This window comes from Nuphar pumila, chromosome 5 (assembly GCF_984573655.1).
Source record: "Nuphar pumila chromosome 5, dmNupPumi1.hap1.1, whole genome shotgun sequence".
Classification (NCBI taxonomy): Eukaryota; Viridiplantae; Streptophyta; class Magnoliopsida; order Nymphaeales; family Nymphaeaceae; genus Nuphar; species Nuphar pumila.
In genome coordinates, this window is record NC_143253.1 from 40,028,803 (window position 1) to 40,056,788 (window position 27,986).

Here is a 27,986-nt window from a genome sequence, read left to right on the forward strand (position 1 = left end):
GCAAATTTTGTACGGTATTTGTGAAGGTACACATTTTTAGTTATAGGAGGTTTACAAATTTGGTTATGTGAACTTCATGAGGTCTGCATAACCATTGTGTGAATGCACTTTTTAGTGAGAGGTTGCAAGATTGGAAGTGTACCTAATATAGCAGGTGAAACTCGAGAGGTTCACACTTGCGAAGGTTCAAAAGGTCCTAAAAAGGTTGAACATTTGTGAATTTGGACATGAGGCGGATTTCAGAAATTGTGGGCCATTTCAAAAGACTTCATTTTTTGCCGTCCAATAGTCATTTTCTGTTTATTAAAATGGGAACATTAGATGCTATAATTGTTTTTAGTTTGCTGATGATATTGTTATTAGAGTTAGTGAAGGTATTGTTCATAACACTTTGATATTAAGGATCTTGGTGAACTTAGGTATTTTTACAAGTATTGAAGTAACTTACTATGAAAAAAAGATTTCATTTCTCAAAGAAAATATGCTTTAGATTTATACTTTACTTCTGGACTGAGAAAATCTGAATTGTGTTCAGTAGGGATAGACTTGCGAATAGCTAATTACTTGGACAGTGTAACAATGCTAAAAGTCTTGAAAATTGGTCTGTAGCTAGTTGACGTTGCTATTGGAGTAATCCTCCATAGGATGGAATTTCACAATGGCGAAAAGAGTTATGTAGCTGTGGGAAGGTACCGGTTGTTCATGCAGACATAACAACCATGATAGCTTGTTAGCTTATGGATATTAAGCACAATTTGATGTTCAGGCAAAGATTCTGTCAACAACAGGGAAAACATGACAGGAAGACAACTTTACAGTGAATTTTATAACATAATAAAAGAAATTAGGAGGGAATTTAATGAGTTCAGAAGAGATTGGAAAGCATGAGCTAATAAGGTCAATGAGTTCATTGAACTACCTGTATAGGTTAAATTGTATCTAAAATTTGTATTAAATAATACACCCCGCATATATATTTGATTGCCCAGAAGGGTTTTATGTGCAAAGCTGGACGATTGATTCATCGCTTGTCCCTCATTAAAAAAAATACGTTTTATATTCAAACAATCTTGGAAGTTTTAATTTTCCTCGTCTCCAAAAAATATGTTTTATTCAAATAAGCTAACTGAAGTTCGTGATGTACTCAGGCTTGGGTTGGACTCACGACAAGACGAGTGCTCAAGCTCGACGTCAGATTGAGCCAAAACATGCCTTATCCAAGGGCGAAAGGTTGGCTCATTTGGATTCTTTTATCGAAATGCAATATTTTTTTCGGAGAGGGTGTGAATATTCAAACTGGGCGGGTTTCACATGAACATGACAAGAAGAATGAGTCCTCGGCTCCAAAGAGGAGAAATAAATTCTCAAACTACATATTCAGTAACGTAAGAAAGAAGCACAAGTCCAGAAAAAATAGTCTTGGTATTAGATCCGCCTCATTAAGACATTACAAAGATACCTTAGACACCATTGCAATCCGAAAACTATAAATGATTCCTTAATAAAATTTAAGGTGAACAATCTAACAAAAAAAAACTGGTCCTATCCGAATGCACAAAACAGCTGCTCACTGAGAAAGTAAAAACAGTCTCCCTCTGATTCATGACAGGTCAGCAGAAAGAGCTTATATAACCTAAACCCAAATTTTCCATTAACAAAGAGAAGATCCTGGGCAAATTTTTTAGCAATCTTATCTAAAGAGCACGTTCACAGCTAAAAGAAAGGTGTCCGACCTCCTCGTCTACTCTGCTTATCATATGTTGTGTTGAACTTGTCAACAAACTCGTTCATGATGCTGCAAATATCAACAGATCCTTCACCATCAAGTACAATGGGAAAAGAGAGTTGTCCAATTGCAGGAATGAGAATGGCATCACATACCTTGAACAGTTGGTGACCATGGCAAGGTAAGTCATCAGAAGAGTATCATTATATTCCTACAGTAGAAAGCAAACATTTAGTACACTAAATGAAACAACCAGCAACCAGGATGGTTATATGAACACATGAAAAATTCACCCAAAAGACCATCCTGCAAACTAGAGGCATAGCCCAGATCAACCTCCAAAATCCCAAAAAGTTAATCACGATGATGGAAAACATGCATATCCCAAAAATTTTAAACAATTCCATTACTAAACAAAGAGTCACCCAAATTCAACTGCAGATCTAGGCTCAAATGATGGATAAACATCAACAGTTGGATTCCATAACTGGATTCAACTTGGAATCAAGGGGCTCAGACCCCATCAATCCAAAACTTCATTGACATTCTACATTTATCATGAGAACCCGCAACATCAACCTTGACTCCATGTGACTCTTTGACCAAAAGTTGGCCTAGACAAGTCCACAATCTAATCACAATTTTTTGTCTACTTTGAATTATACAAAAACCAGATGATTCAGAAAAGGGGGGAGAAAATCCTCTATCAACAGATTGAAATAGAGCAGAGGCACACACCATGAGGAAGTCATCTTGAAATTTCTCTGATTCAATAGCAGGCAATCTTCTAAGTAAACTTGAAACTTGCCTCAGCAACGAGTTCTCACATGGAATCTCACCTGCAACAGAGAGAAAAATGATGTCAATACCAATTCCAACCTCTACTGTTTCATTAATACACAAGCCCCTAGTTTAATTGCTAATGTTGAAGTTTGGTCAAAGCCCTAGCTGGTTAAATTCATTTCCCAAATTATGTGCATTGAACATAACAAAAATTGTCAGAAACGGACAACCTTTTTGCATAGCTACAAGGAAATGGTGAAGAATCCTGATTCTGCCATTCAACATTTTGATAGCACTGTGTATGCCAGTAAGATGCGCTGCCACTGCATATCCAAGACAAAACCCAGTTTTCTCCTGTTCAAATATCAAACAGAAACAAAACGAAGCAGAGTATAAAGGATGTCAAATAATAAGTCAAACCACAATTCTCACATTGGGTCGCAGCAGATCCTCCATCAGATGGTTTAAGATGTGCAACATGATCAACTGATATTCTTTCTGCCTCCACAGTCTGATAGAGCCAGATACAAAAACCATTCAGCATCTATAAGCAATCAGTCATAACACAAACATAAAGCAAGACCAACCTCGATAGTGTAATTTGATCTGACAAAGATCAGTTGTGGTATGCCATCTATGACATGCAATTCTGCAGTAGGAAAAAGTTCACATCAGTTATTATTGAAGAATAACAGGAATCTATTAAAAATAGTAGTCATATGAAAATAATAAACTTAATGAACAAAGGCAACAATCCATAAAGTCTCAAGGTAAACAATAGATAATGGTGTTATGTCCCCCCAGTCTTCAATTTAAAAGCTCACTATCAAGTTCTGAACGAAAAGAAAGAAAAATGGGTTTACCAAAACTAATATCTAACACATTACATGCTTCGTTCAACTTCTATTTCTGCATTCCCTCCCTCTCTATTAGATGGATCCTAATTAAGTAGTGAATTAAAAGTTTGAAAGTTCTCATGTATAATTCATCCATAATCGCTTCCCTCTTCTATTGACTCTTTTAATCCTTAAGGAAACACACAAATCTGAACATCTCCATAGGGCCTGATGAATTTGCCACACAAGGACAATAGATCCAACAGAGATGAGACATAACTAATGATTTTGGACTTCTTTGAGCCTGTTCTTCCAAGCACTCAAAACTCCTCACCTCCAGAAGCATATGAATGAGCAGTCATCTTTTTATTTTCATGCCAAACATATGGTAACCAAAACAAACTATTTCACCAACAAATGATATCCTTACAAAACTAGCAAAGGAAAATACCAAATTTTCTCCGTTGACTTTTGCTTTTTCCCTTTGCTCTTCAAATGTTCAAACTGCTTCTCTTGGTAACCAAAGTCCAAAACTCTGCACATTAGACACCATCCCCATGTGGTATTTAATTTTTCCCTACACACTTACCCACCTACCAAGAACAATATCGCCAAGTTCACATGTTTTCTATCACAGACAATCAAGGATGCATTGTCTTAATGGCAGGGTATAACCCAAAACAGAGATCCTGAAACCTTGGTGCCCAGCCAATATCTTCAATGCCCAATGGCAGAGTTAACTGCAGTTTTTCCTCCTACAGTGTGAATGTTGAGTAAACTAGAAAACGTGTTTGACCCCAATTGCTGAATTAGCCGCTGTTTTTCCTCCTAGCGGGTGAATACTGAGTATGATAGAAAACTTGTTTCAATGCTTGATGGGCATATGATTTTGCACAAATCGTGATGTTAAGCCAATTTAATCAGCATGTAATATCTGCTCAACTTACAAACCAACATAGCAATCTTGCAACAGCTAAGTTAATGATCCTAATCTTCTTAGCAAATTCCATCCCTAAGCTTCCTGCCTAATGGAAATGTCCTTGAGAGTATGCTTATTGAGGGTTGTTTAATTGCAACTGGTGTTCCCTAGACTTGCTCAAAATTAAGAGACTTACACAACAGTTGATCCATTCTAATTAATGGCCTGTGGAAGTGCTAAAGATGCCTTCAACAGAACAGACTGAAGATCTATGTAGTCAAAAGCAGTAGTTAGCCCCTAGTCGGTATACCCCAAGAAGACTAGTCAGACTATTAGCACTGTAATTAAAAAAGACAAAAATACAAAATTTACAAATGAATACCTAAAATTAATAGCAAAAATGCATGCAATATAAAATTAATCAACAAGCAGATATACATGATATATAAAATCTGTTTTTGTTCCTTTATATTTTAAGACTTGTTTCTTTATATTTTTCAAGAAAAATAATATAATACTTTATTATTTTTATATTTTTTCAATTTTTCAATCTCTTGAGATTTTACCAAGAAAAAACCACTTATTGAAAATCTCTTTGACAAAAACTCAGCGAAAATTTACTTTGAATGATACAAGTGACTGTGCATAATGGAGAAATAGGACTCATAAAGTTGACCCCACGTAGTTGGGATAAGGCTTGATGATCATCATCAAGCCTTATCCCAACTATGTGATCATCAAGTCTCATCCCACTATGTGTGACGCTCTACGAGTCCTATTTCCCCCTATTTCTCCATTCATGTGAAACTTTGGTCATTTTACAATCTTTCATATCACCTCTAATTGCCTCCTTCCAAGTTCTCAGTGGTCTTCTCCTTTTCCTAGCTCCTACTTGTGCCATGTCAACCTTTCTCACAGGCACCGTAAAGGGTTTTCATGCAACATGTCAAAACCATCTTAAACGACATTCACTTATTTTCATCCTTTATTGGTTTAACTCCTATGCGCTTTATAATATATTTATTTTTAATTTTATCCTTTCTTGTAATCTCAAACATCCATCTTAGCAAACACATTTCAGTAACATGCACTGTCTTGTCACTTTTTAGTCACCCAAAATTCAGATCCATATAATAGTGTTGGTCATATAGCAGTCTTGTAAAAACATATATATATATATATATGCTCAAGTTATAGAATAAATACATAAACAAGATAAATGTGGTAATTAACAAACTAAAATCTAAAAACATAAAATTATTATCAAGTAATCAACAAAAAAGTAACAAAATAAGTACAAATTAACTAGCCAACAATTCAAAAAACTAGTCCAATAGTGGTCAGTCATCATGTAAATTCTGAGTTATAATTTAAAAATATTATAAACAAATATGCATAATAAGTTTGTTACCCTTATCCAACAGTTTAATATTATAGAATAAGCAAAATATATCATCCATGAGTTGAGAATGTGAATATGAAGTATGAACTAAGCTATGATACTTTTAAATGAGTTAAGATGAAGGCTATATCTGGAATGGTCGACTCTTATGGATGCATTTATTATCATCCATACAAGTATGTTAGGACTAGAGTTATCGGAAACTTCTTAGGTAGGTGGGAAGCTCGCTTCCTGGAAACTCGCTTCGGAAGCCTGATACTCCTCGCTTCTGAAACTCCATGGGAATCTCAATTCCCCCACGCTTCTTTAATGCTTCCCACACACATGGTCTATGCTTCCTATATGCTTTTCTCATGTTTTTTCATATTTTTCATGTATTTTCTCTCACGCTTTCACTCACTTTAACTGTACTTTCTTTAAATTAGTAACCATCATTGTTAGATTTTAACAAAAAATTAACTCTTTTACTGAAAACTCATGAAATATAAGAATGATCATTTTTTTTTAGTTTTTATTTGTTTCTTGTTTGATTCCTATTCAATTACCATATTGCTTCATTTTTTTATATTTTGCTTTTAAATTGATACTACACTTCACGCTTCCTATAAATTTTAAAATGCTTCGCTTCTCACTTCTGCTTCCCGTATCGTTTCCTGCTTCCGCTTCCTAGTTTGGCAACCTTGGTTAAGAGAGCTCTCACACATTTGAAAAAAATATAGGCAAAATCATCTTCCATATCTTAATGTCAATACAAACACTAATGAGCCGAATAGTCTCATATCGCTCAAGAGGAGGAAGTTGGGCCCCTCTATTTAAAGAGGCTTCTTGATATGGACCCAGTAGAACCCAGATCAAATTCAGCGTTGGATGGAGTCGAGCAAGAAGGAACTGGATCTCATTTGGAAGGACTCAGACCGGAAAGTTCATCAGAGGACCAGCTTGCCCAAGTGGGGCCCACCTAGGGGTCGACTTCCCCTATTTTGGGAGCATAAGTTGATGTGTGAAGGGAGTTAAAGCAAGAGAGGAGGCTGGATTTAGCTTCTCTAATTCTAGCTAAGTCAAAGAAGGTGTTACCTAATTTTGGTTGAAGTCTTAAGAGGTGTCATCTATTCTTAGGATTGAACTTTTGAGGTGTTACCTAAGAATAGCTAGGACTTAGAAAGGTTTTTCCAATTTTAGTCTAAGTCAAAGAAGTCTTACCTAAGTTTAGTTTTTATTTAATTTCGGCTTTGTAACTTGTAAAGAGGCTTTATGAACCTCTCTAAAGTCTTTATATAGCCCATGTAATACTGCTTGGAGATCATGCTAAATGAATTCAAAGTTGCCTCTCACTCTCAAACTCGTCTCTCCTTCTCTTTCTCTAAACTTGACTCACAATCTCTCTCTATTCCTCAAGCCTCTAGGCTCTCTCTCTCTACTTCTCTTACTGCTGAAGACCAGACCTCTCAAAGGTCGTGGAACCAAGGAAGACTTGGTTGTTGCCAAGTCCAAGTACCAAACTTGTGAAGGTGTTGATGGCTGAACTCACTCAGCTCAACCTGGGTGAACCCAACCTCCAACGGACCATCAGACTTCTGTGTAAACCTTGACTAAGCCTAGCCAACCCTAGTAAGCCAAATCAGTTCTTACCTTAGCTCAAACCCACACTTGACCCAAGCCAATTCCAAAAAACTGGACAGATTCAGTTTGTTGTAAGCTGCAGAATCTGACCCAACTTGCCCGAGTCATATCTCCTCAACCCAACCTGATTTAGGGTTGAAATTTTAACCCTCAGTGCTCCTACGTGCCCCTAACTAACCCTCCAAAAATCAAGATTTTGCATCAACCCAGTAATAAGAACCAAATTTTATACTGCAGCCTATCATAGTCAAAACCCAGTCAGAACCTAGTCCCCTACAGCTTGTTCTCGATCTTATAAATCCTGAATCCAATGAAGTTTGGCCCTGAAAATTGTTCAGGACCTCCTTCCACGTGTCCTAAACCTTACCCTAAAATTTGAGCATTTTATTTCCTGTAGTTTGGGAATTTTGAATTGTTTCTCAAACTTTATTAGAACCCAAATAGAACCTGACCCAGTCTTACCGAGTCAGCCTATCTAACCTATTGGTTTGAACCTAGTCCTATCTTGTGGGCCCAGGAACGTATCATTTCTTGCCTCATGGACTTCTAAAGTATGAGGTGTTTCAGAGTATAGTGTTGTTCCTCACATGAACATCACCTTTTTTAATAATATTTTAGTATTCTTTTGGGTAGTTTGACTCAATGTAAGAGTTGGTCTAATGTTTGCCCTTGCTATTATTTAAAGGTAGTGGTAAAATTATGATATCACAATAATTGTCATGATATCATGATAAAAAATTTATGGTTATGGTCTCAACCATGTCCCATGTGGGTCGACTGCATTGGACACACTCAAATGCAAGTCAGCACCCATGTTGTGAGCTTAGTCGTGTCATTTTTCATGTCCAATCATGCCATTAGAGATATGTGGCTACACCGGCATGTCTTTGCAACATAGATTCAGGATCTTAACCAAGCCCAAGTTCTAAGCACTATTCAAATCTAGTACCTAATGTGCATAAGCGTTAGATCTAACCATCATATAAGTTCAAAGTTCAAGTGAATATAAGTACATGGAATGGTCCTTAGTTGAGCATGGGTGTAATTTACAAGTACTAGAACGCAACCCGTCCTTACAAACAGGTCACCTACACACACACACACACACAAAATCAAACATGATGAATAAACACACCTTAGTTGTCAAAGGCGGCGCCTAGGCGACCTAGGTGCAGACCCACCGCCTGGGCAACCACGTTTTGGGCAGTGGGGTCTTATATTGCAGCCTAGGCACCACCTGGGCCGCTTAGGCGCTGCCTAGGCTATCACCACCTAGGCTTTTTTTAAAGCCTAGGCTTTTTTTTTTGAAGTTTTTTTTAAAGACATATTATTTGTTTTCTTCTTCGAAGAGGAAGAGGAGAAGAAGAAGAAAGAGAAGACATGGCATTTGTCTATTGCTTGTATTATGTCTATTGACGAGAAGAATAAGACATGTTATTTGTCTATTGCTTGTATTATGTCTATTGATGAGAAAAATAAGAAGAATAAGACATATTATTTGTCTACTGCTTGTATTATGTCTTGTTGAAAAGAAGAAGACATTATTTATCTATTGTTTGTATTATGTCTATTATTGTTGTTAATTATTTTGTATACATGATTTTATTTTTTATGTATTGTTCATTCACATTATTAGTTGTATGGTTTATTTATTCAATTGTTAACTTATTCTTAATTTGTTGGAGCAAGTTAATGTTATGTAATATAATTGTTTTACAGTGTTCAACGACATATTATTTGTCTATTGCTTATTATTAACTAATTTTATGTTGTATACATATTTCTTATTATTTATGTTCTTTTTAAATTTTTTTATTTTGTGTACCGCCTAGGCCTTTTTAGGATCTCACCGCCTAGGCTCCGCCAAGCACCTATGACAACTAAGGGACACACACCGATTAATATAGTCTTCTAGTACTAGTAATCTCTCTCTCACACAGATTAATCTAGTATTCTAGTACTAGTAACCCCTCCCTCTCTCTGTAATATCTGAGATTTTTTTGTGACTTTTCCATGATTATTGAATAAACAAAAGTAAAATTTTGCCTAAATATGACTTGCAATTTTTAATTAATATTGAAATTGTTCTTTTTGGCATTTAATTGTTGGTTTTTTGTTAAATTGGCATTTAATTGCTAATTTTAATTGAATTAACATTTAGGTGGACTTATATTTAAAATTGGTAATTAGTTTGAAAGATAGAAGGCATTAAAATAATTATTTACATTTAAACTTCTTTTTAAATTAATTAGGGTTTTAAAACTATTAAAATTTAATTTGGGCCCACATAGTAGTGTTGGGCCTAGAAGGGCTGACCCATGAGTTTGGTTTGGATCTACTTGGGAAGAGATCAAAGTGGGGTGGGGCGCACATGCCTACTGGGCAACCAAGTGGCCCAAGTAGGCAAGCAAGTTGACAACCAAGTGGCCCAAGTGGGAAGTAAGTGGGCTAGCAAGTGGAAGGGATAACCAATGAGGTTATCCCAAGTAGAAAGGAGAGAAGCTTCTTCTCCTCTTTCTCCCCTATTTCAACCTTAGCCATCCCTCTCTCATCTCAAGGCATACTCATTTTCCCTCTTCCAAATTCACGTTTTGGAGGCTCATCTCTCACACTTCTATTGTGAAGAAGGAAGCCATCTCCCACACGGTTTGGGAGAAGGGGATCACTCTCTCTCTTTGGCGTTTTGGAGGAAGGCATCTCTTGCATCACATTTTGGAGGAACACTCTCCTCCCTCAATTTCGGTTTTTGGAGAGGAGCTCTCCTCCATTTTCGATTTTGGAGAAGGAACCCTCTCTCTCACATTCACGATTTTGGAGATTCTTTCTCTCCCACACATCCACGATTTTGGAGGTTCTCTCCATACACAATTTTATTTTTGAGAATTCTCCCTTGGGATTTTTGAAGAATTCACTTATAAAAGGGTAGGGAAATTACTTTAACCATATATGATTTTAGAGTTCTAATGCATGCATGTTAGAGTTATGTTTATGTTAATTTGAATTCTATAAGCATGTCATAATTATGTAGTATGTTTTTATGAATTTTTCATGCACATTAAAATGCTAATCCATGTGATTTGTAGTTAATTTGTGTATAGAAATTGGGGATTTCCCCTAATTTGAATTTTATGTGCATGATAGATTGTTGTATTATGTTCATATGAATTTTAATTTCACATTAGAATGCTAATCCATGTGATTTATAGTCAATTCGTTTGTAGGAATCGAGGGTTTTCCCTAATTTGAATTTTATGTGGATGATATATTGTTGTATTATGTTCATATGAATTTTAATTGCATATTAGAATGTTAATCCATGTGATTTATAGACAATTTATGTGTAGGAATTGGGGATTTTCCTTAATTTGAATTCTATATGCATGATAGATTGTTGTGTTATGTTCATATGAATTTTAATTGCACATTAAAAAGGTAATTCATGTGATTTATAGTCAATTTATGTGTAGAAATTGAGGGTTTTCCCTAATTTGAATTTTATGTCCACGATAGATTGTTGTATTATGTTCATATGAATTTTAATTGCATATTAGAATGTTAATCCATGTGATTTATAGTTAATTCATGTGTAAGAATTGAGAATTTTCTCTAATTTGAATTCTATATGCATGATAGATTGTTGTATTATTTTCATATGAATTTTAATTACATATGAGAATGATAATTCATACAATTTATAATTAATCCATGTGATAGAATTAGGGGTTTTCCATAATTTGAATTCTATCTACATGTTAGAATGGTGTAGTATCGTCATATGAATTTTAAATGGATGTATGTAAGAATGATATTAATACATACGTGTTTCTGATTTGGGAGTTTTCTCAAATCTGAAATATATGTGCATATTGATTTTAGAAATCTTGATATAAAAACTGCATACTAGTTGATTTTAAAAATCTAGATATAAAACTGCATGCATGTTAATTTTTGGAAATCTGGATATAAAACCGTATGCATGCTGATTTTAGATCATGTCCATGAACCTGATTTTCAGGTTATGATTATGAATCCGACTTTCTGATTATGTCTATGAACCTGATTTTAAGATTATACCTATGAAGATGATTTTCAGATTATATCTATGAAGCTGATTTTCAGATTTAAGACACATGGTTGTGCCATGATTATGAATAATAGGATTCAGTTGAAGAATGGACATAGAATGCCATGATTATGGACACCAAAAATCAGTGTGTGTTCATTATGAACATCTAATTTCAATTATGCATGTCTAGAGTGCCATGCTTATGGGCACCAAAAATATGATTTAAAGCACATGTGTGCAATGTTTAAGAACATTAAATTTCAGTCATGAATGTGAATTAAGTGTCATGCTTATAGGCACCAAAATTCAGATTGAAAGCAAACGAGTGTGCTATGTTTATGAAGTATTTAATTTCAGTTATGAATGTGTATGAGGTGGCATGATTATGGGCCCTAACCAAATCAGATTTGAGGCACATGAAAGTGCTATATTTATGAGCCTTTAAATTTCAGTTTTTAACATGTATTGAGATGCTTATGACACTTCTAAAATCAGTTTTGAATGTGAATTGAGTGTCATGCTTGTGGGCACCAAAAATCAATTTGCACGTGCGCCATGTTTATGAAATATTTAATTTCAGTTTTGAATATATATTGAGTGTCATGCTTATGGGCAGCAAAAATCAATTTCAAAGCACGTGTGTGCAATGTTTATGAAGCATTTAAATTGAGTTATGAATGTGAATTAAGTGTCATGCTCATGGGCACCAAAAATCAGATTGAAAGTGCATGTGTGTGATATCTTTATAAAGCATTTAAATTCAGATTTGAATGTGAATTAAGTGTCATGCTTATGGGCACCAAAAAACAGATTGAAAGCATGTGTGTCCTATGTTTATAAAGTATTTAAATTCAGATTTGGATGTGAATTGAGTGCCATGCTGATGGGCACCAAAAATCAATTTCAAAGCACATGTGTGTGCTATGTTTATGAAATATTTAAATTCAGTTATAAATGTGAATTTAGTGTCATACTTATTGGCACCAAAAATCAGTTTAAAAGCACGTGTGTGTTATGTTTATGAAACATTTAAATTCAGTTATGAATGTGAATTGAGTCCCATGCTTATGGGCCCCAAAAGTCAGTTTCAAAGCACATGTGTGTGCTATGTTTATGAAGCATTTAAATTCAGTTACTAATGTGAATTGAGTGTCATGCTTAAGGGCACCAAAAATCAGATTCAATACCTGTGTATACTATGTAAATGTGTATAGAATTTCAAATTTGAAGCATGTCATATATGTTGTCATGGTATTGAATGCTTCCATGATATAATGCATAATGGGATATGTTATCATGAGATTATGTTCATGATGTTAAGCATGATATGTATGTTGTCATGGTATTGAATGCTTTCATGTTGTGATATGCTATCATGAGATTGTAATATGTTCATGATGTTAAGCACGATGTGTATGTTGTTATGATATTGATTGTTAGCATGATAGGAAATGTTAATGTTTGTGGTGCTATAAGGCGTGAAATGCACGCATGCACTCACTAATGTTCATAAAAAAAAGTGTGTGGTTCAAGGAGCCTATGTGGTGTTGTAGTACACATACGTACGTGGCATGTGTTTTATGTTGTACATTAAGGCATGAGAATGCATGAACATACTTGTGATCGCTCTTGAGGAGCAAGGGGTGATGAAAACCCATTGGAAGACTAAGGTGCACCAAGTTATGAACGAAAACATACACATAATTTTGTTGGTTATCACCTTCACAGGCAAGATGCTCGATCAGTTTAGACACTCAAGCATAATGAATGGATTATGAAATGTTGAGCAAATAAAATATGTAATTACCCTGGAGGGGTAGTATGATGCTCATGCCAAGAATGGCAATATTGAACGTACCTTGAAAAAGTATGTGGGCTATTGAGCCCTGGGACGCCGATGTAGAGAAGGCATCGGTGATGAAATAAACAAACCCTTTAATTAAAGGAACCCAATAACCCATTCAGCAAATGGCTTACCTTGGAAAGGGTAAGTGGTACAAAACTTCATTGGACTGTATTTGTTATTTGAGAGCGAAATGTCTCACTTGGTCTCCATTCCTCAGAGTTAAGGGAGCGAACTACCAATGTGCCCTAGGTGGTAGGTCCAAGACTTCTGCAATAGTATTCTGGGATGCATTCCAATTGTTGTTGCCTTAGAGGGGTTTATTTCCCGATCACGAACCGCTCACTTTGGGATCCGATTCAATCAAACACTCAGGTAAAATACAATCCATACAATAATATACCCCTGATGTGGTCTCGGCTATCTGAGATGAATTGTTCCACGAGAAACCGATGGGATTTATAAACAAGAAAAACAATGGCCTTATATTCGCCCAATTTATGTTGTGAAAATATGCCTTAATTGTGAAACACTCCAACAAGGACATGAGCATGTTCTGATGAATGTTGCATGGCATGATCAACAATATGAGTTGTGAAATCTAATTATCGGTTATGTTTTCATCGTGGTAATATGCCTATATTGTGAACTTGTATAATTGAGAGCATGATATTGTGGATTGTGTATCATGATTATGGAACAGAGTTACCCGAAGCTTCTTAGATAGGTGGAAAACTCGTTGCCTAAAAACTCGCTTCAGAAATGTGATACTCCTCGTTTTTTATATGCTTTCCATACGCTTCATCTATTCTTCTTATATGTTTTCTTACTCAGCTTTTCTTGTTTTTTATGTGTATTCTCTTACTCTTCTCACTCACTTCCATGTGCTTTCTCTAAATTGGTAATCATCATTTTTAGATTTTGTTAAAAATTTAATTCTTACACTAAAAAAACATGAAATTTAATATTTGTCAAGTTTATTTTAGTTTTTATTTGTTTCATTTTGATTCTCATTCAATTCTTATATTTCTTTTTTTTATTCCTTCCCCTTTCCTATACATTTTAAAATGCATCGCTTCTCGCTTCCGCTTCCCATATTGTTTCTCGCATCTGCTTCCTAGTCTAGCAATCTTGTTATGGAATGCCTTGCAAATAAATGCACCATGCTTATATGATGTTATGTTTTGAATGCATATAGGTTTTATGTATGCTTTAGCTCTTTAAAATGCATGTTAGGTAATTGAACTCACACCAGACTCGATGAAGTCTGACTCAATATTTATATAAATCATCCAGGTGATGAGTAGCTGCGATGGAGGGATGCGACGGCAGCACCAACGAACCAAGCTTTTCTCATTCCTTGTTTAGCCTTAGAAATTAGCTTTAAACATTTTGGAATATTTGATTCCTTAAACTTGTTTAAATTGAAGTAATGTCAAACCTTTATTTTAAACCACATGTTGGATTATGTTGAATGGTTTGATTATGGTTTGGAATAGTCCTTGAAAAACAGTAATTTGAGATTGGATGTGGACCCGAATATGAGGCATTTGGATCTAATCCCCTATTGTGTTCACTTGCCTATAATCCGCCCAAGCTTTGTAACCTGTGGCCCATTTGAAATCTTTTGTTGTATTTTATATTTTTCTCGGGTAGTTTCTTTCTAGATTTAGGTTCTATGGAACTATTAAACGCTAGCACTTGCGCAAAAGCTAACTCCTTAGAGTTTAGTTCTGCAGAGCAGTACCTCATGAACTTATCATTGGTCGTCTTCTCTCGAAACATGTTCTAAGGGGCTTTGGGGACAAGCTGACTCCTTAGAGAATCATTTGGTTTATGCAATGCCATAAATGAGACCTCACATTAAATTGCGCATTCAAAAAAAATGGTCAAATTTTTTAGTTAAAAATTTGGGCTCTCTCTCTATTTAAGTAGGTTTCCTAATTTCTCTCTATTAAAATACATTTATATCACAACTAATTTCTTAAATGACAAAAAAAAATAGATGACAACACTCACCATGTCATTTAACAAAATGTTGTGTGATGTAGGTACCCCTATAAAAAAAGAAAAACTTAGTAAATTACATTCAACCCAAACCACTCCCTATTGTCATTTTTAAAATGTTACAATACACAAACTTTTGGCCCCTTAATAACCCTCATCACTCCTTTATTAGTATAGAAACACATAAGGCCCGTGCACAACTAGCACCAGGCCCTGCCAAGGCCACAAATTTATCAAGCATATGTATGCTAATCCAAGTCTACTCTATCATGCCAGAGCCATGTTGGCCACAGAAAGGTTTCCTGTTGGCACCCTCACCACCCACCATTGACAGTCTCACTAGATAAGAATTGTTCTTTTTTGTCCTGGATTCAAGTTCAGATGTGGAACTGAAAATACTAGGAAGGTTTTTCAGAAAGTTATCTTTTTTTAACATAAAGAGACCAACATGCAGGGGAAAAGTTAAAAAGTGACTTGACATAGCAACATATTTTTTCTTAATCATCAATGGGTGGTGCGGTAAGCATGGCACAATCTAATCCATAGAAATAACTAAATGAAAAACACACTATATAGACAAATGAAAGAGAAGTACTCAACAATAATAAGACCAGCTATCATGGGAATTAGAAATCAAGGTAACTGAAAAGTATATAGGATCATAAGCAAAAAACATTTAAAGTACATACATACCACTCTCATATATGATTATGGGCAAATCCTTCTGGGCGTGATTAATGGCCGGATTCAGAACCACATATACTGGACTTTCATTGATATCCATCAACTGACCAATGGTAGTCAAATATGATTAGTCAAAAGATTTATACAAAAATTGAGATCCAGTGAAATTTTCTATGAGAATTACTCGAGAAATTACTTGCCCAAATGGAAGACTACATCTTGTGTGAACCACACGTATGCATTGCATATACATTAATAGAGAAAAAGTCAACGTATGAAACAATTACAAACTTCAAATACACATCAAAGAATATGAAAACAAACAAAAAAAACTTAAAGAACATTTGTGGGCTCGCTTGTTCACATGGTTGGTTTCTCAAGAACGTTCTAGCACAACACTCATTAAAGTCAAAAGGCATGTATATGGTGGAGCTGCTGAAAGGAGGACAGTTTACACTTCTTGTAGAAATGTGATGCCTTCAACAGCTTTTCAAAATCGCCAGGTCAGACATTTATACAGGTATGCAACACTACCATGAGATTGCTTATTTTGTGCAGATGGGTGAAGAAAAAAAGAAAGTGCAGCTACATATGAGGGAGTGGCTTCACAAAGCTTGGAAGTTGGTATGGAAAGAAGGGAACATGAAAACTTTTGAAGGGACTCAATGTGCACCTGTGGTTATCCTTCAAAATCTACAATAATATCTTTGAGTGTTGATGTTAATGATGAGGGGATTTGGACTTATCCTTGATAAGACTTCACCATATTGGGAGACTCGATTTGAATAATTGATCCTGTCAAGTTGGGGTAACCCAACCAGGTCTTACACTTCAGCTTTGATGACTTCTCTGTTAAGATATATGCATTGTATTATATACATATGTATACTAAGGTATACTTATAGGTATTTTTCTTTGTATTTTCTTTCTCATTGTAATTCCAAGTATACTAACTACCAAGTATACTTATTGTGATTTAGATTTTAGTAAAAGGATAGTTTAGGATAAGTACACTTATTGTATACATTTAGGGAAGAATAGGGATTTTATTTTTATTATTATTAAGTCATTATTTAAGATGACTAAATTTTGTAATTTTATTTATTTATTTTCTTGCTTAACTCTGCCTGTGTATAACTGTGTTTAGTTATACGTTGTCAGTCCCAAGCCCAGATAAAGGAGGAGGGTTGCGGTAGGCTTGTGACAACCAGCATAAAAACTTAGTCATACCCTATGAATATGAACCAATATGAGAATTTCGTTGGGGCATTCCCTACTGAGCGACGCGTTGTACTCTATAGTCCCGGAGGCAGTGATAAATGGGCAAGGGTTGCTAGGTCGTCGCCCGGAAGCAACGCGTCACACCGGCGCCCGGGTGTGGTGTCAAATAGGCAAGGGTTCCCTCACTTTGTTGGACGGGTGGGGGTAAAGAAGTTAGTCCAAGACCATAAAATTAGGTTAGCCACTTGAAACATAGAGCCTTTAACTGGTAAGTTGGTAGAGTTAGTAGATGTTATGTGTAGGAGAAAGATTGATATTTTATGTCTACAAGAGACCAAATGGGTAGGTGAGAAAGCAAAAGTGATAGAACCTTGGGGATATAAGATTTGGTATACAGGAAAAAATAGGAATAGGAATGGAGTAGAGATTGTTATGAGTCGTGAGTTTATAGATAATGTAGTTGAGGTCCGTAGAAAGGGTGATAGGATTTTACTTATTAAATTAGTATTAGGTACGGATATTATTAATATTATTAGTGTTTATGCACCTCAAGTAGGTTTAGATGATTCCATTAAGCATCAATTCTGGGAAGATTTAGATGGAGTAGTACAAGGGATATCTTATGGAGAAAAGCTTTTCATTGGCGGTGACCTTAATGGGCATGTAGGCATTAGTAGGGATGAATTTGAGAGTATCCATGGAGGCTATGGTATAGGAGAAAGAAACGAAAGTGGAGAAAGGATTTTAGATTTTTGTTTGTCCTATGATATGATCTTAGCAAACACTTGGTTTAGGAAGAGAGAGTCTCACCTAGTAACATTTAAAAGTGGGGTTAATACGAGTCAGATAGATTTTTTCCTACTTAGAAAGAGAGATAGGGGTTGTTACATCGATTGTAAGGTTATACCGGGAGAAAGTGTAGCTACACAACATAGAGTCTTAATTTTAGATCTTAGAATTAGACAATGCCGCAAAAGGGATAGACATAGGATAGATCCTAGAATCAAGTGGTGGGCACTGAAAGGAGCTAAACAAGGAATGTTTGTAGAGCAGGTAGTTAAGGAAGTCGATTGGTGTCTCGAGGAGGATTCAGAATCAATGTGGAATAAGATAGTGGGTGGCATGAGAAAGGTAGCTAAGGAGGTACTGGGTGAGTCTAAAGGCGGTGCACCGCTAGGTAAGGATACATCGTGGTGGAACGAGGATGTCAAATTAGTTATTAAGGTTAAAATAGAGTGTTATAGAAATCTAAGTAAGAGTCGTGATAATGAGAATTTGGAGAAGTATATGATAACAAAGAAGGAAGCTAAAAAAGTAGTATGAAACGTGAGGGATAAGGTATATAAGGAGGTTTATGACAAGTTGGATACCAAAGAGGGCGAGGAGGATATTTATAGGCTTGCAAAGATGAGAGATAGGAAATCGAGGGATCTGGGTATGGTTAGATGTATCAAAGATGAAACGCAAAGGGTTTTAGTCAAAGATGAGGAGATTAAGGAGAGAGGAAAGATTATTTTGATAAGCTATTAAATGAAAGTCATGCTCAGGATCTTGGAGACTTCTCCATTCCTTTTCATGAGATGAATCGTGACTTCATGCGCAAGATTCAAAAGAAAGAAATTGCAGAGGCTTTGAAGAAAATGAAATCAAGAAGGGCAATTGGCCCAGATGGTATACCTATCGAGGCTTGGAAATGCTTGGGAGAGAAAGGTTTAGAATGGTTGACAAATCTTTTTAACAAGATTTGGCGGACAAATAAGATGCCTAATGAGTGGAAGAAGAGTACTTTGGTGCCTTTATATAAGAATAAGAGTGATATACAAGATTGCACAAACTATCGTGGTATAAAACTCATGAGTCATACTATGAAACTTTGGGAGAGGGTGATTGAGTATAGGTTGAGGAAGGTTGTCATGATATCGGAGAATCAATTTGATTTTATGCCTGGAAGATCAACTATGGAGGTTATACATCTTCTTAGACAACTTATTGAGAGATTTAGATAGAGGAACAAAGATTTGCATATGATTTTTAATGATTTGGAGAAGTCATACGATAGAGTACCTAGGGATGTTCTCTGGTGGACAATGATGAAGAAAGGTGTTTCTCTCAAGTACATTAGTATAATTAAAGATATGTACGAAGGAGTAGTAACCAATGTCCGCACTTGTGGAGGGGTGACAACCAATTTTCCTATAACGGTTGGGTTATATCAAGGATCTGCATTAAGCCCTTTCCTATTTGCTATAGTGATGGATGAGCTTACGAGATCAATTCAAGAAAATGTGCCATGGTGTATGTTGTTTGCTGATGATAGTGTTTTGATTGATGAGTCTAGAGTTGGGGTTAATGCTAAGTTAGAATTATGGAGACAGACATTGAAAGCAAGAGGTTTTAAGTTGAGTAAGAGTAAGACAAAATATATAGAATGTCGGTTTAGTAAGCAACGAAGTAGTGATGGGAGTGTAGTGAAGCTTGGTGAGTAAGAAATACCGGTGGATGATTGTTTCAAATATTTGGGATCTATCATTTAAAAGTATGGAGAAATTGATGGAGATGTAAATCATAGGATAAAGGTTGGGTGGATGAAATGGAAAAGTGCAACTGGAGTGTTGTGCGATCGTAAAATGCCATTACGGTTGAAGGAAAAGTTTTATAGGATGACTATTAGGCCCGCTTTACTATATGGTACAGAATGTTGGGCTGCCAAGAGACATCATATTCAAAAAATGAGTGTAGCTGAGATGCGGATGCTTAGATGGATGTGTGGAAATACAATAAAAGATAAGATTCAGAACGAAGAGATACGTAAGAAGGTAGGTGTTGCACCCATTGAAAATAAGATGCGAGAGAATCGTTTACGGTGGTTTGGACATATTCGGCGAAGGCCTAATGATGCTCCAGTTAGAAGGTTGGAGAAATGGGAAAATATATTAGTTAAAAGAGGTCGGGGTAGGCCTAGGAAGACTTGGATGGAGATGATAGGAAAGGATATGAATGCTTTGAACCTCACCGAGGACATGGCGTTGGATAGAAATGATTAGAGGAGAAGGATTCATGTGGAAGACCCAGAATGATTTTCTTTTTTGGTTCATATCGCCGACCCCAATTGTTTTGGGATGAAGGCGTAGTTGTTGTTGTTGTTGTTGTTGTTGTTGTTGTATTTATTTATTTGCTTTTCTTTTTAGTCAAATGAGATTGACCGACTAGTCATTGGGGTTTGTAACAGCTAGTTTGACTGTTAGGATTTGCTTTAATGGCTAGTTCAGCTAGTTTGACTAGTCAAACTAGCCATTAGAACTAGCTCTAACGGCTAGCCGTTATGTCTTCATCTATATATTGCCCATCCTTTTGTTGTATAAGTGAGAGAATGGTGTGATCATCGCAAAATTGAATATTTAAAAGATTTTGAAAAATTTGGGGTGTTCACAAATGGATGTACATATGGGGTGTGTTTGGGTGTTTTTGTAGTGAGGTTCATTTATAATTTTTTGTTTATTTATTATTAAATATTTATTTTATCTCTTGGTATTCTTGAGGGTGCATAAATATGTTGCTCCTTGTATTTGGTTAAATGAATTATTTTTATGCTTTAGATCCTTTTCGTTTGTCATTTGGTTGTCTTGGGATCTATGCCACTTCGTGACATTCTCATCTAGTAACGATGTCTTTATGCTTACACGGGCCAAAGCAATTCAGTATATGGTGGTGCTGACCCACTTATGCTTATGGAGACTTTGGTATAAATGGAAAATGGGAAATTTGTTATTATGTTGACCAACAAAGAACCACTTTATCCCCATCCCCAACAGAGATGCTATCCAGCTATTTTACTCCAATGCTTCTTAAGCAATTGGTTTTTCATATCAATAAAGAATACATTTTTATTTTTATTTTGTTTCCAGTTATACCCTTTTTAAGGGTTATGCTTTAGTGTCATTCTTGACACTTGCTCTTGTTAATCAAAGCTCGTGTTTCGAAGATCCCCATTTCATTTCATGGTATCAGAGCCGCGGAAGTACTAAATCTTGAGGAAAAGCTGCCTCGGTTTCCGTGCCCGTTTGCAAAAGTATTCGCCACTTAAAGAGAAGTGTTTTATCACTTCATTGGAGAAGATTTCACATCTTGTTGTATTGTTTTTTTTTTTTTTCTCATTTTCCTTCTTGTTTCTCTTCTATCCCTATTCTTTCTCTCCTTGTAATCGATGGATGACAATGATAAAGTCACCATCATGCCTATGAAACTAAGCGATACGATCTATGTAACATGGGCTTCAATCATGAAGCACCATATATGGGGAAAAGGCTTATGGGGATTGTGGATGGTTCCGATTCGGAACCTAAGCTATCTCTTACTAAAAAGGAGGGAGATAAAGACGTCCCTCTATCGGAAGAAGAGAAAATCAAGGCTATTGCCTCATACGAGAAGAAATGGAAAGAATGGAGAATATCTCATGCGAAGATAATGTCATGGCTTATCAATAGCGTTGACATTAAAAAATGCTCAAGTCTTGCCAAATTTGATCATGCCGATAAGGCATGGGAATACCTTAAGAATATGTATTCCCTTAAAGATATTGCACACGTGTGCAACCTCCAAGAAAAAGTTTGAATGATGACACAAGGAGACAAAACTATTCGTGAATATTACAATGGGTTGTCCGAACTTTGGGAAGAACTTTCCCTTTTAGAACCAAAGTGGCATTGTGCCGAAGACATCGAGCTTCGTCAGAAACAACTCGATGTTGAACATTTTTACCAATTTATCACTGGATTAAGGCCGGAATTTGAAACCACTAAATCGGCCCTACTTCACCGGGGAAAAATTCCTTCTATTGTGGAAACTATTGAAGAGTTAACAATGGAAGAAAATCGTCTCCGGAAAGGTTCTTTAAAACTTGAAGATGATTCCGTTTTAGCCGTGTCTAGACCAGGGAATCATGTTCGATCATATAGGCCTCCTCACTTTAACCGACAAAATGGTGACTATGATAAGAAGAAAGTTATTTGTCATCACTGTCATGAACCGGGACACTACAGGCCACAATGTCCCAAACTTAAGGAGCTGAGAGAAAAAAGAGCTGCAATTGCTGGATCGGAGCCTAAAGATCAGGATGCACCAGTTTCCCTGGCCCAACTAATGGAGATCCTTCAGCCTCTCATCAAAAGCGCCTCTTCCTCATCTGAAGCTTCAACCGGCGCAGCAGCCTCATCTTTTTCTGATTTAGGTAAAATTTCTTGGCTTCTTGACTCTGGTGCATCTTTTCATATGACCCCAAATAATCAAAGTCTATCCAAATGTGTTAAAAATAAAACAAGTGTGTCAAAGGTCTTTACTGCTGATGGGACTTCTCTTGAAATAGAAGGAATAGGAGATTTTGAAAAAATTTATAAAACAAAAAAAAAAATTTATTCCAGAAATTAGACATGTTCCCAAATTAAATTTAAATCTTTTATCTGTATCTCAAATTTCTGATTATGGGTGTAATATTTCTTTTTCTTCTCATGGTTGTTGGGTACAGGATCGCCAGTCAGGCAAGCTGATTGGGGAAGGCCATAGAGAAGGAGGACTCTATTACATGGATTTTTTGGAAATGCCGAAGAAAGCTTTTTGTTATAATATTCAAAAAATAGAGTTGGAACTGTGGCATAAGAGACTTGGTCACCCACATATAGCCAAAATCCAACATTTTCCAAATCTAGGGAAATTTTGTAACTCTGAATCATTTGATTGTAAAGATTGTATTCTCGGCAAAATGAAAAGATTACCATTTCAGAACAGAACCTTTTTCTCTTCAAGACCACTTGAATTAATACACTCAGATGTTTGGGGTCCTGCACCAGTAATTTCTAAAGGAGGATTTGTTTACTATGTTATTTTTGTCGATGATTTCTCCCGACATACGTGGATATACTTTCTCAAACATAAGTCTGAAGTATTTTCATACTTTCAAACTTTTCATAATATGGTTAAAAACAAATTTCAAAATGATATTACTATTTTTCGCACAGATTCAGGGGGAGAGTTTTTATCCACAGATTTTCAAAATTATCTTAAATTGCATGGCATCACACATCAAAGATCTTGTCCTTATACACCTCAACAAAATGGACTGGCAGAACGAAAACATCGCCATATTATAGAAACCACTAGAACTTTATTAATAGCAAATCAAGTCCCTAAAAACTTTTGGGCAGAAGCTGCCTTAACTGCCACCTATCTCATTAATAGGATGCCATCTTCTTCGTTACAAAATATCACTCCCATTGAAAAACTTATGAACATTTCTCCAGACTACTCTAGATTAAGAATATTTGGGTGCAAATGTTTCATATTTACTGACAAAAATGATAAACTTTCCCCTCGTGCGATTCCCTGTGCCTTTTTAGGATATGCTGAAAACCAGAAAGGTTATAGATGTTTTGACTTCAAAAATAATAAACTATATGTGTCTAGAAATGTTTCCTTTCTTGAAAAGGAGAGCTTCTTTGATTTTAGAAAATTAAAAGACGTCACTGAGTACTCCTTTTTGCTAGATCTAACATCAACATCTGATGAATATGACCTTGATTGTAACTTTGATGATGATCCAAGAATTATTGATCTTAATGTTGAAAATGAAGAAGTTCATAGAGATACTAGTATTCAATATTCCAGGCGACAAGAGTCTAATACTCCATGTGCACTTGAGAAATATTCTAACATTCCAACTAGACAATCATCCCGAATCTCGAGGCCTCCAGAAAAGTTTGTATCATATTCACTCATATGAAGAACCATCCACATATTTTCAAGCAAAAAATGATATCAAATGGATAGAAGCCATGAAAGTTGAATTAGATGCACTTGAAAAGGCTTCTACATGGAATATTCAAGATCTTCCTCCAGGGAAGAAAACTATAGGATGTCGATGGGTTTATAAAATTAAAACCAAGAGTGATGGTACTCTTGAAAGATATAAAGCCCGTTTAGTAGCCAAAGGTTATGCCCAAGAATATGGGATTGATTATGAAGAAACCTTTGCTCCGGTGGCTCGTATGACTACTGTCCGAACCTTAATTGCCTTAGCTTCTATCAAAAAATGGTCTATTTTTCAAATGGATGTCAAAAATGCTTTTTTAAATGGAAAGCTAGTTGAAGAAGTATATATGGAACCCCCTCCTGGTCTAAGTATTCCTAAGGGTAAAGTCCTTCGCTTAGAAAAAGCTCTTTATGAACTTAAACAAGCACCAAAAGCTTGGTATGATAGGTTTAGTCGTGTTATGATTGATATTGGTTTTCAATTCTGTTTAACTGACACTGCTTTGTTTATTAAGAATTCTGATGCAGGAATCATTGTGCTTCTTCTTTATGTGGATGATATGATCATCACCGGAAGCGATAAACAGGGAGTTGAAACAATCAAAACACTTCTTAAATCTCATTTTGAAATGACTGATTTGGGCTTGTTGAGATATTTTTTAGGCATTGAAGTTGCTTATTCTCCTAGAGGATATTTATTATCTCAGACTAAATTTGCTTTTGATATTGTTTTCAGGTCTGGTATTACTGATGATAAGAAAGTTGACACTCCAGAAGTTGTTAATGTTAAAATGAAGATTGATGATGGAGAACTTCTTGCAGACCCTACTCCTTACAGACAGCTTGTCGGGGCACTTTCCTATCTATCCATTACCAGACCAGATATAGCACATGCTGTCCATACAGCAAGTCAATTTCAACATGCTCCTACTTCTGTTCATATGGGAGCAGTCATGCGTATTATCAGATACATCAAGTCCTCTCTTTCACGAGGACTTTTCTTATCTTCCTCCTCTTCTCTTGATTTAATTGCATATACTGATGCTGATTGGGGAGGTGATCCCAATAACAGACACTCAACCACTGGCTTTTGTGTCTTTTTAGGGGAATCATTAATCTCGTGGAGGTGTAAAAAGCAGCAGAAGGTATCTCTCTCATCCACCGAAGCTGAATACAGAGCCATGGCAACCACGACCATAGAAGTAGTTTGGCTCCGACGACTGCTTGCTGACATGGGAGTTGAAGCAACAAAGGCTTCACAAATGTGTTGTGACAACAAAAGTGCGATCTACATTGCCAGTAACAGAACATTCCACGAACGCACCAAACACATCGAAATGGATTGTCACTACGTCAGAGAGGAATATCTACACGGGATAATTGATCTGCCATATGTCACTTCAGAATATCAGTTAGCAGACCTCTTTATAAAGCCTCTCGCTGCTCCCCGATTTCACTTTCTCTTAGACAAACTTTCGCTCATTGTACCGTAAGTTTGAGGGGGAGTGTTAAAATGTAAAACTGTACATATATGTATATATAATAATATTATATTATTATATATATAAATACATTTTTAATTTCTTTCTTTTCTGTATTTTTTTTCCTTTATTTTTATTTTTTGTCTTTATGTCATCTAGTTCAGTTTGAACTAGAATGACTGTTGCTAGTCAAGTCCTGTCCAGACTTGACTAGCAATAGAGCTGTTGGACTGACACCGTTAGAGCTGTTGGACTGACACATTCCAACAGCTCTAAATAGAGTTGTTGGACTGTGCCCAACAGCTCTATTGAGTCCTCTTTCAGCTGTGTATATAAAGGGGTGCAGCCCCTCTTGTATTTTACTCCAATGCTTCTTAAGCAATTGGTTTTTCATATCAATAAAGAATACATTTTTATTTTTATTTTGTTTCCAGTTATACCCTTTTTAAGGGTTATGCTTTAGTGTCATTCTTGACACTTGCTCTTGTTAATCAAAGCTCGTGTTTCGAAGATCCCCATTTCATTTCATCCAGCATCATTAAGTATCATCAGACCATTGAGTTTGCAGGGAAATGTTAGAGGACTTGATGCTAAACAAGAAATATTGGAACCCCAATCTCAAAGATCTGATCCAGATTCTAAAGATAAGGTTATTGATGCCAAATGCAAGGAGATAAGATCCATCCAGCCTGACACAAGCAGTGGGATGATGTTCAACCAACTTACCAAATCAAGAGAATCAAGCCAGATTGACCAAAGATCAGTCTTACCTCTTTGTAATTCTCCTTCATGATGTGGTTCCTTAAATTTAAGAGATCTAATGATATTGGATGAATAAGAGATTTAAATTTAAGAGATCTTTTATGGGAGTCACAGTTTACTCCCTTGCTGCTATCGTATGATCTCTACAGATTTATAGATGGTTCTACGAGGAAGCAGGAGCAAGAAGCGAGGCAATTCCAAAACTTTATAAAGCGGGAAGCGCGAGACGACTTAGAAGCGAACTAGGAATCGTCTCAGAAGCAAGGGAGAAGCGGAAAAAAAAGAAAAAGTAAAAAAAAAACACAAATAATAAAAAATAAGGGGAAGCAAGCTTCCCAAAGCGAAAAAAGTAAGAAAAAAAATTAAAAAAATAAAGGAAAGCACGCTTCCCAATTTTTTTCACTTCCTTGCACGTTTCGGAAGCACCATGTTTCATGCTTTTGAAATGCACGCTTCCCCATATGCTATGGCGCTTCCAGTAACCCTGTTCTAAACAATGTCCGGATAAATTCATTGTTTCTAATGATGGCAAAACTAAAGAGTCAAATCCTGAATATCTGTTATGGATGAGACAGGACCAGCTTCTCCTTAGCTGGATCATGTCGTCCCTATCTGAGACCGGTTCATAGTCAAGTTGTAGGGCCGAAAACTTCCTAAGAAGTTTGGAATATGTTGAAACAAATCTATGCTGCACAGTCATGTTTTTGAGTGATGCAGCTCAAACAACTCCAAACCCTTAAGAAACGCACTAAATTTGGTTCATGAATATTTTCAGAAGACTAGGATGATCACTCATCAACTAGCCAAACTTTTAATGATGATGATTTGATCCTTCATATTCTGGAGGGTTACCAGCTGAGTATGGGCTGCTTAGAACATCCATTGTCACACATTTAGACCTTATAACCCTTGGTGAACTTCATGGTCTCTTGTTGTCCCAAGAGTCACAGCTGGCCAACTAAGAAGACATTCATACTAGTTCTAATATCGCTGCTGCCAAGTGTGCACAGCATTCAAACTCCAACAATCAATCAAGGTCCTACAACAGTTGTGATCATAGTTGAAATTATGGTCAAAATAGAAATCGTGGCAGATTTCATGGGAGACAATCAAACGATCAAGATCCATCAGATCGAGGAAGGAATACCATTGTTTTTTAATATTGCCAGGAATTGCTATCAGATCTCACGCAATAATCATGAGAATGCAGCAAATTCTGTCAATGCAAGGAATTCAATCCAACCTCAAGCCTACCATGCATCTACTTTCACCATTGCCACATTATGAAGCTTCACATCACATCACTCATGGCTTGAATGCATTATCTGTAATACCCGTGAATTTTATTAGACAAATAAACTTGAAATTTATGTCCTTAAGATGGTACAAAGATGTTTTTATTGTTTATTCGTATTTGGATCTCGGATATCCTATTTGGATCTTAAATGATTGGATCCTTAATATCCAGTTTGAATCTTCGATATTCCATTTGAATCTTAGATATCGGATCGCGAACATTAAATTGGATATTTAATAATAGATTTTTGTCAAATAGATCGGATCCTCAATATCATGATTAAATTTGATATTGGATCAAAAATGTATTAGGTGGATCTGCAAAAATATAAGTGGATCTTTAAAGGAAAAAACCCTATATATATAAAGTCCATAACATTGTATTTGGATCTGTATCAATCTATCGAATGTCTGAATCCTAAACCATATGGTCGAAAGGTCTGGATTCAAATTACATTATGTGGATCTTGGACATTGAAACTTCAATATTGATGTGGATTTGCGCATCAAAAGTATAAGGGTCCAATTAAAATTATATA

General features: G+C 36.0%; 1 protein-coding gene across 1 annotated transcript in view; it reads right to left on the reverse strand.

Moving 5' to 3' along the window:
* Positions 1–1,474: 1,474 nt before the first annotated feature.
* LOC149837417 (COP9 signalosome complex subunit 6a-like) overlaps positions 1,475–27,986 on the reverse strand; it is a 60,363-nt gene continuing 33,851 nt past the window's right edge. Inside the window, exons 3-9 of the mRNA XM_090006028.1 lie at positions 15,896–15,989; positions 3,097–3,158; positions 2,942–3,020; positions 2,740–2,832; positions 2,465–2,565; positions 1,882–1,937; positions 1,475–1,795 (exon numbers count right to left, since the gene is read on the reverse strand). Coding sequence (XP_089862154.1) covers positions 1,714–1,795; positions 1,882–1,937; positions 2,465–2,565; positions 2,740–2,832; positions 2,942–3,020; positions 3,097–3,158; positions 15,896–15,989 — 567 coding nt within the window. The 3' untranslated portion in view covers positions 1,475–1,713. The remainder of the gene's footprint in view (positions 1,796–1,881; positions 1,938–2,464; positions 2,566–2,739; positions 2,833–2,941; positions 3,021–3,096; positions 3,159–15,895; positions 15,990–27,986) is intronic.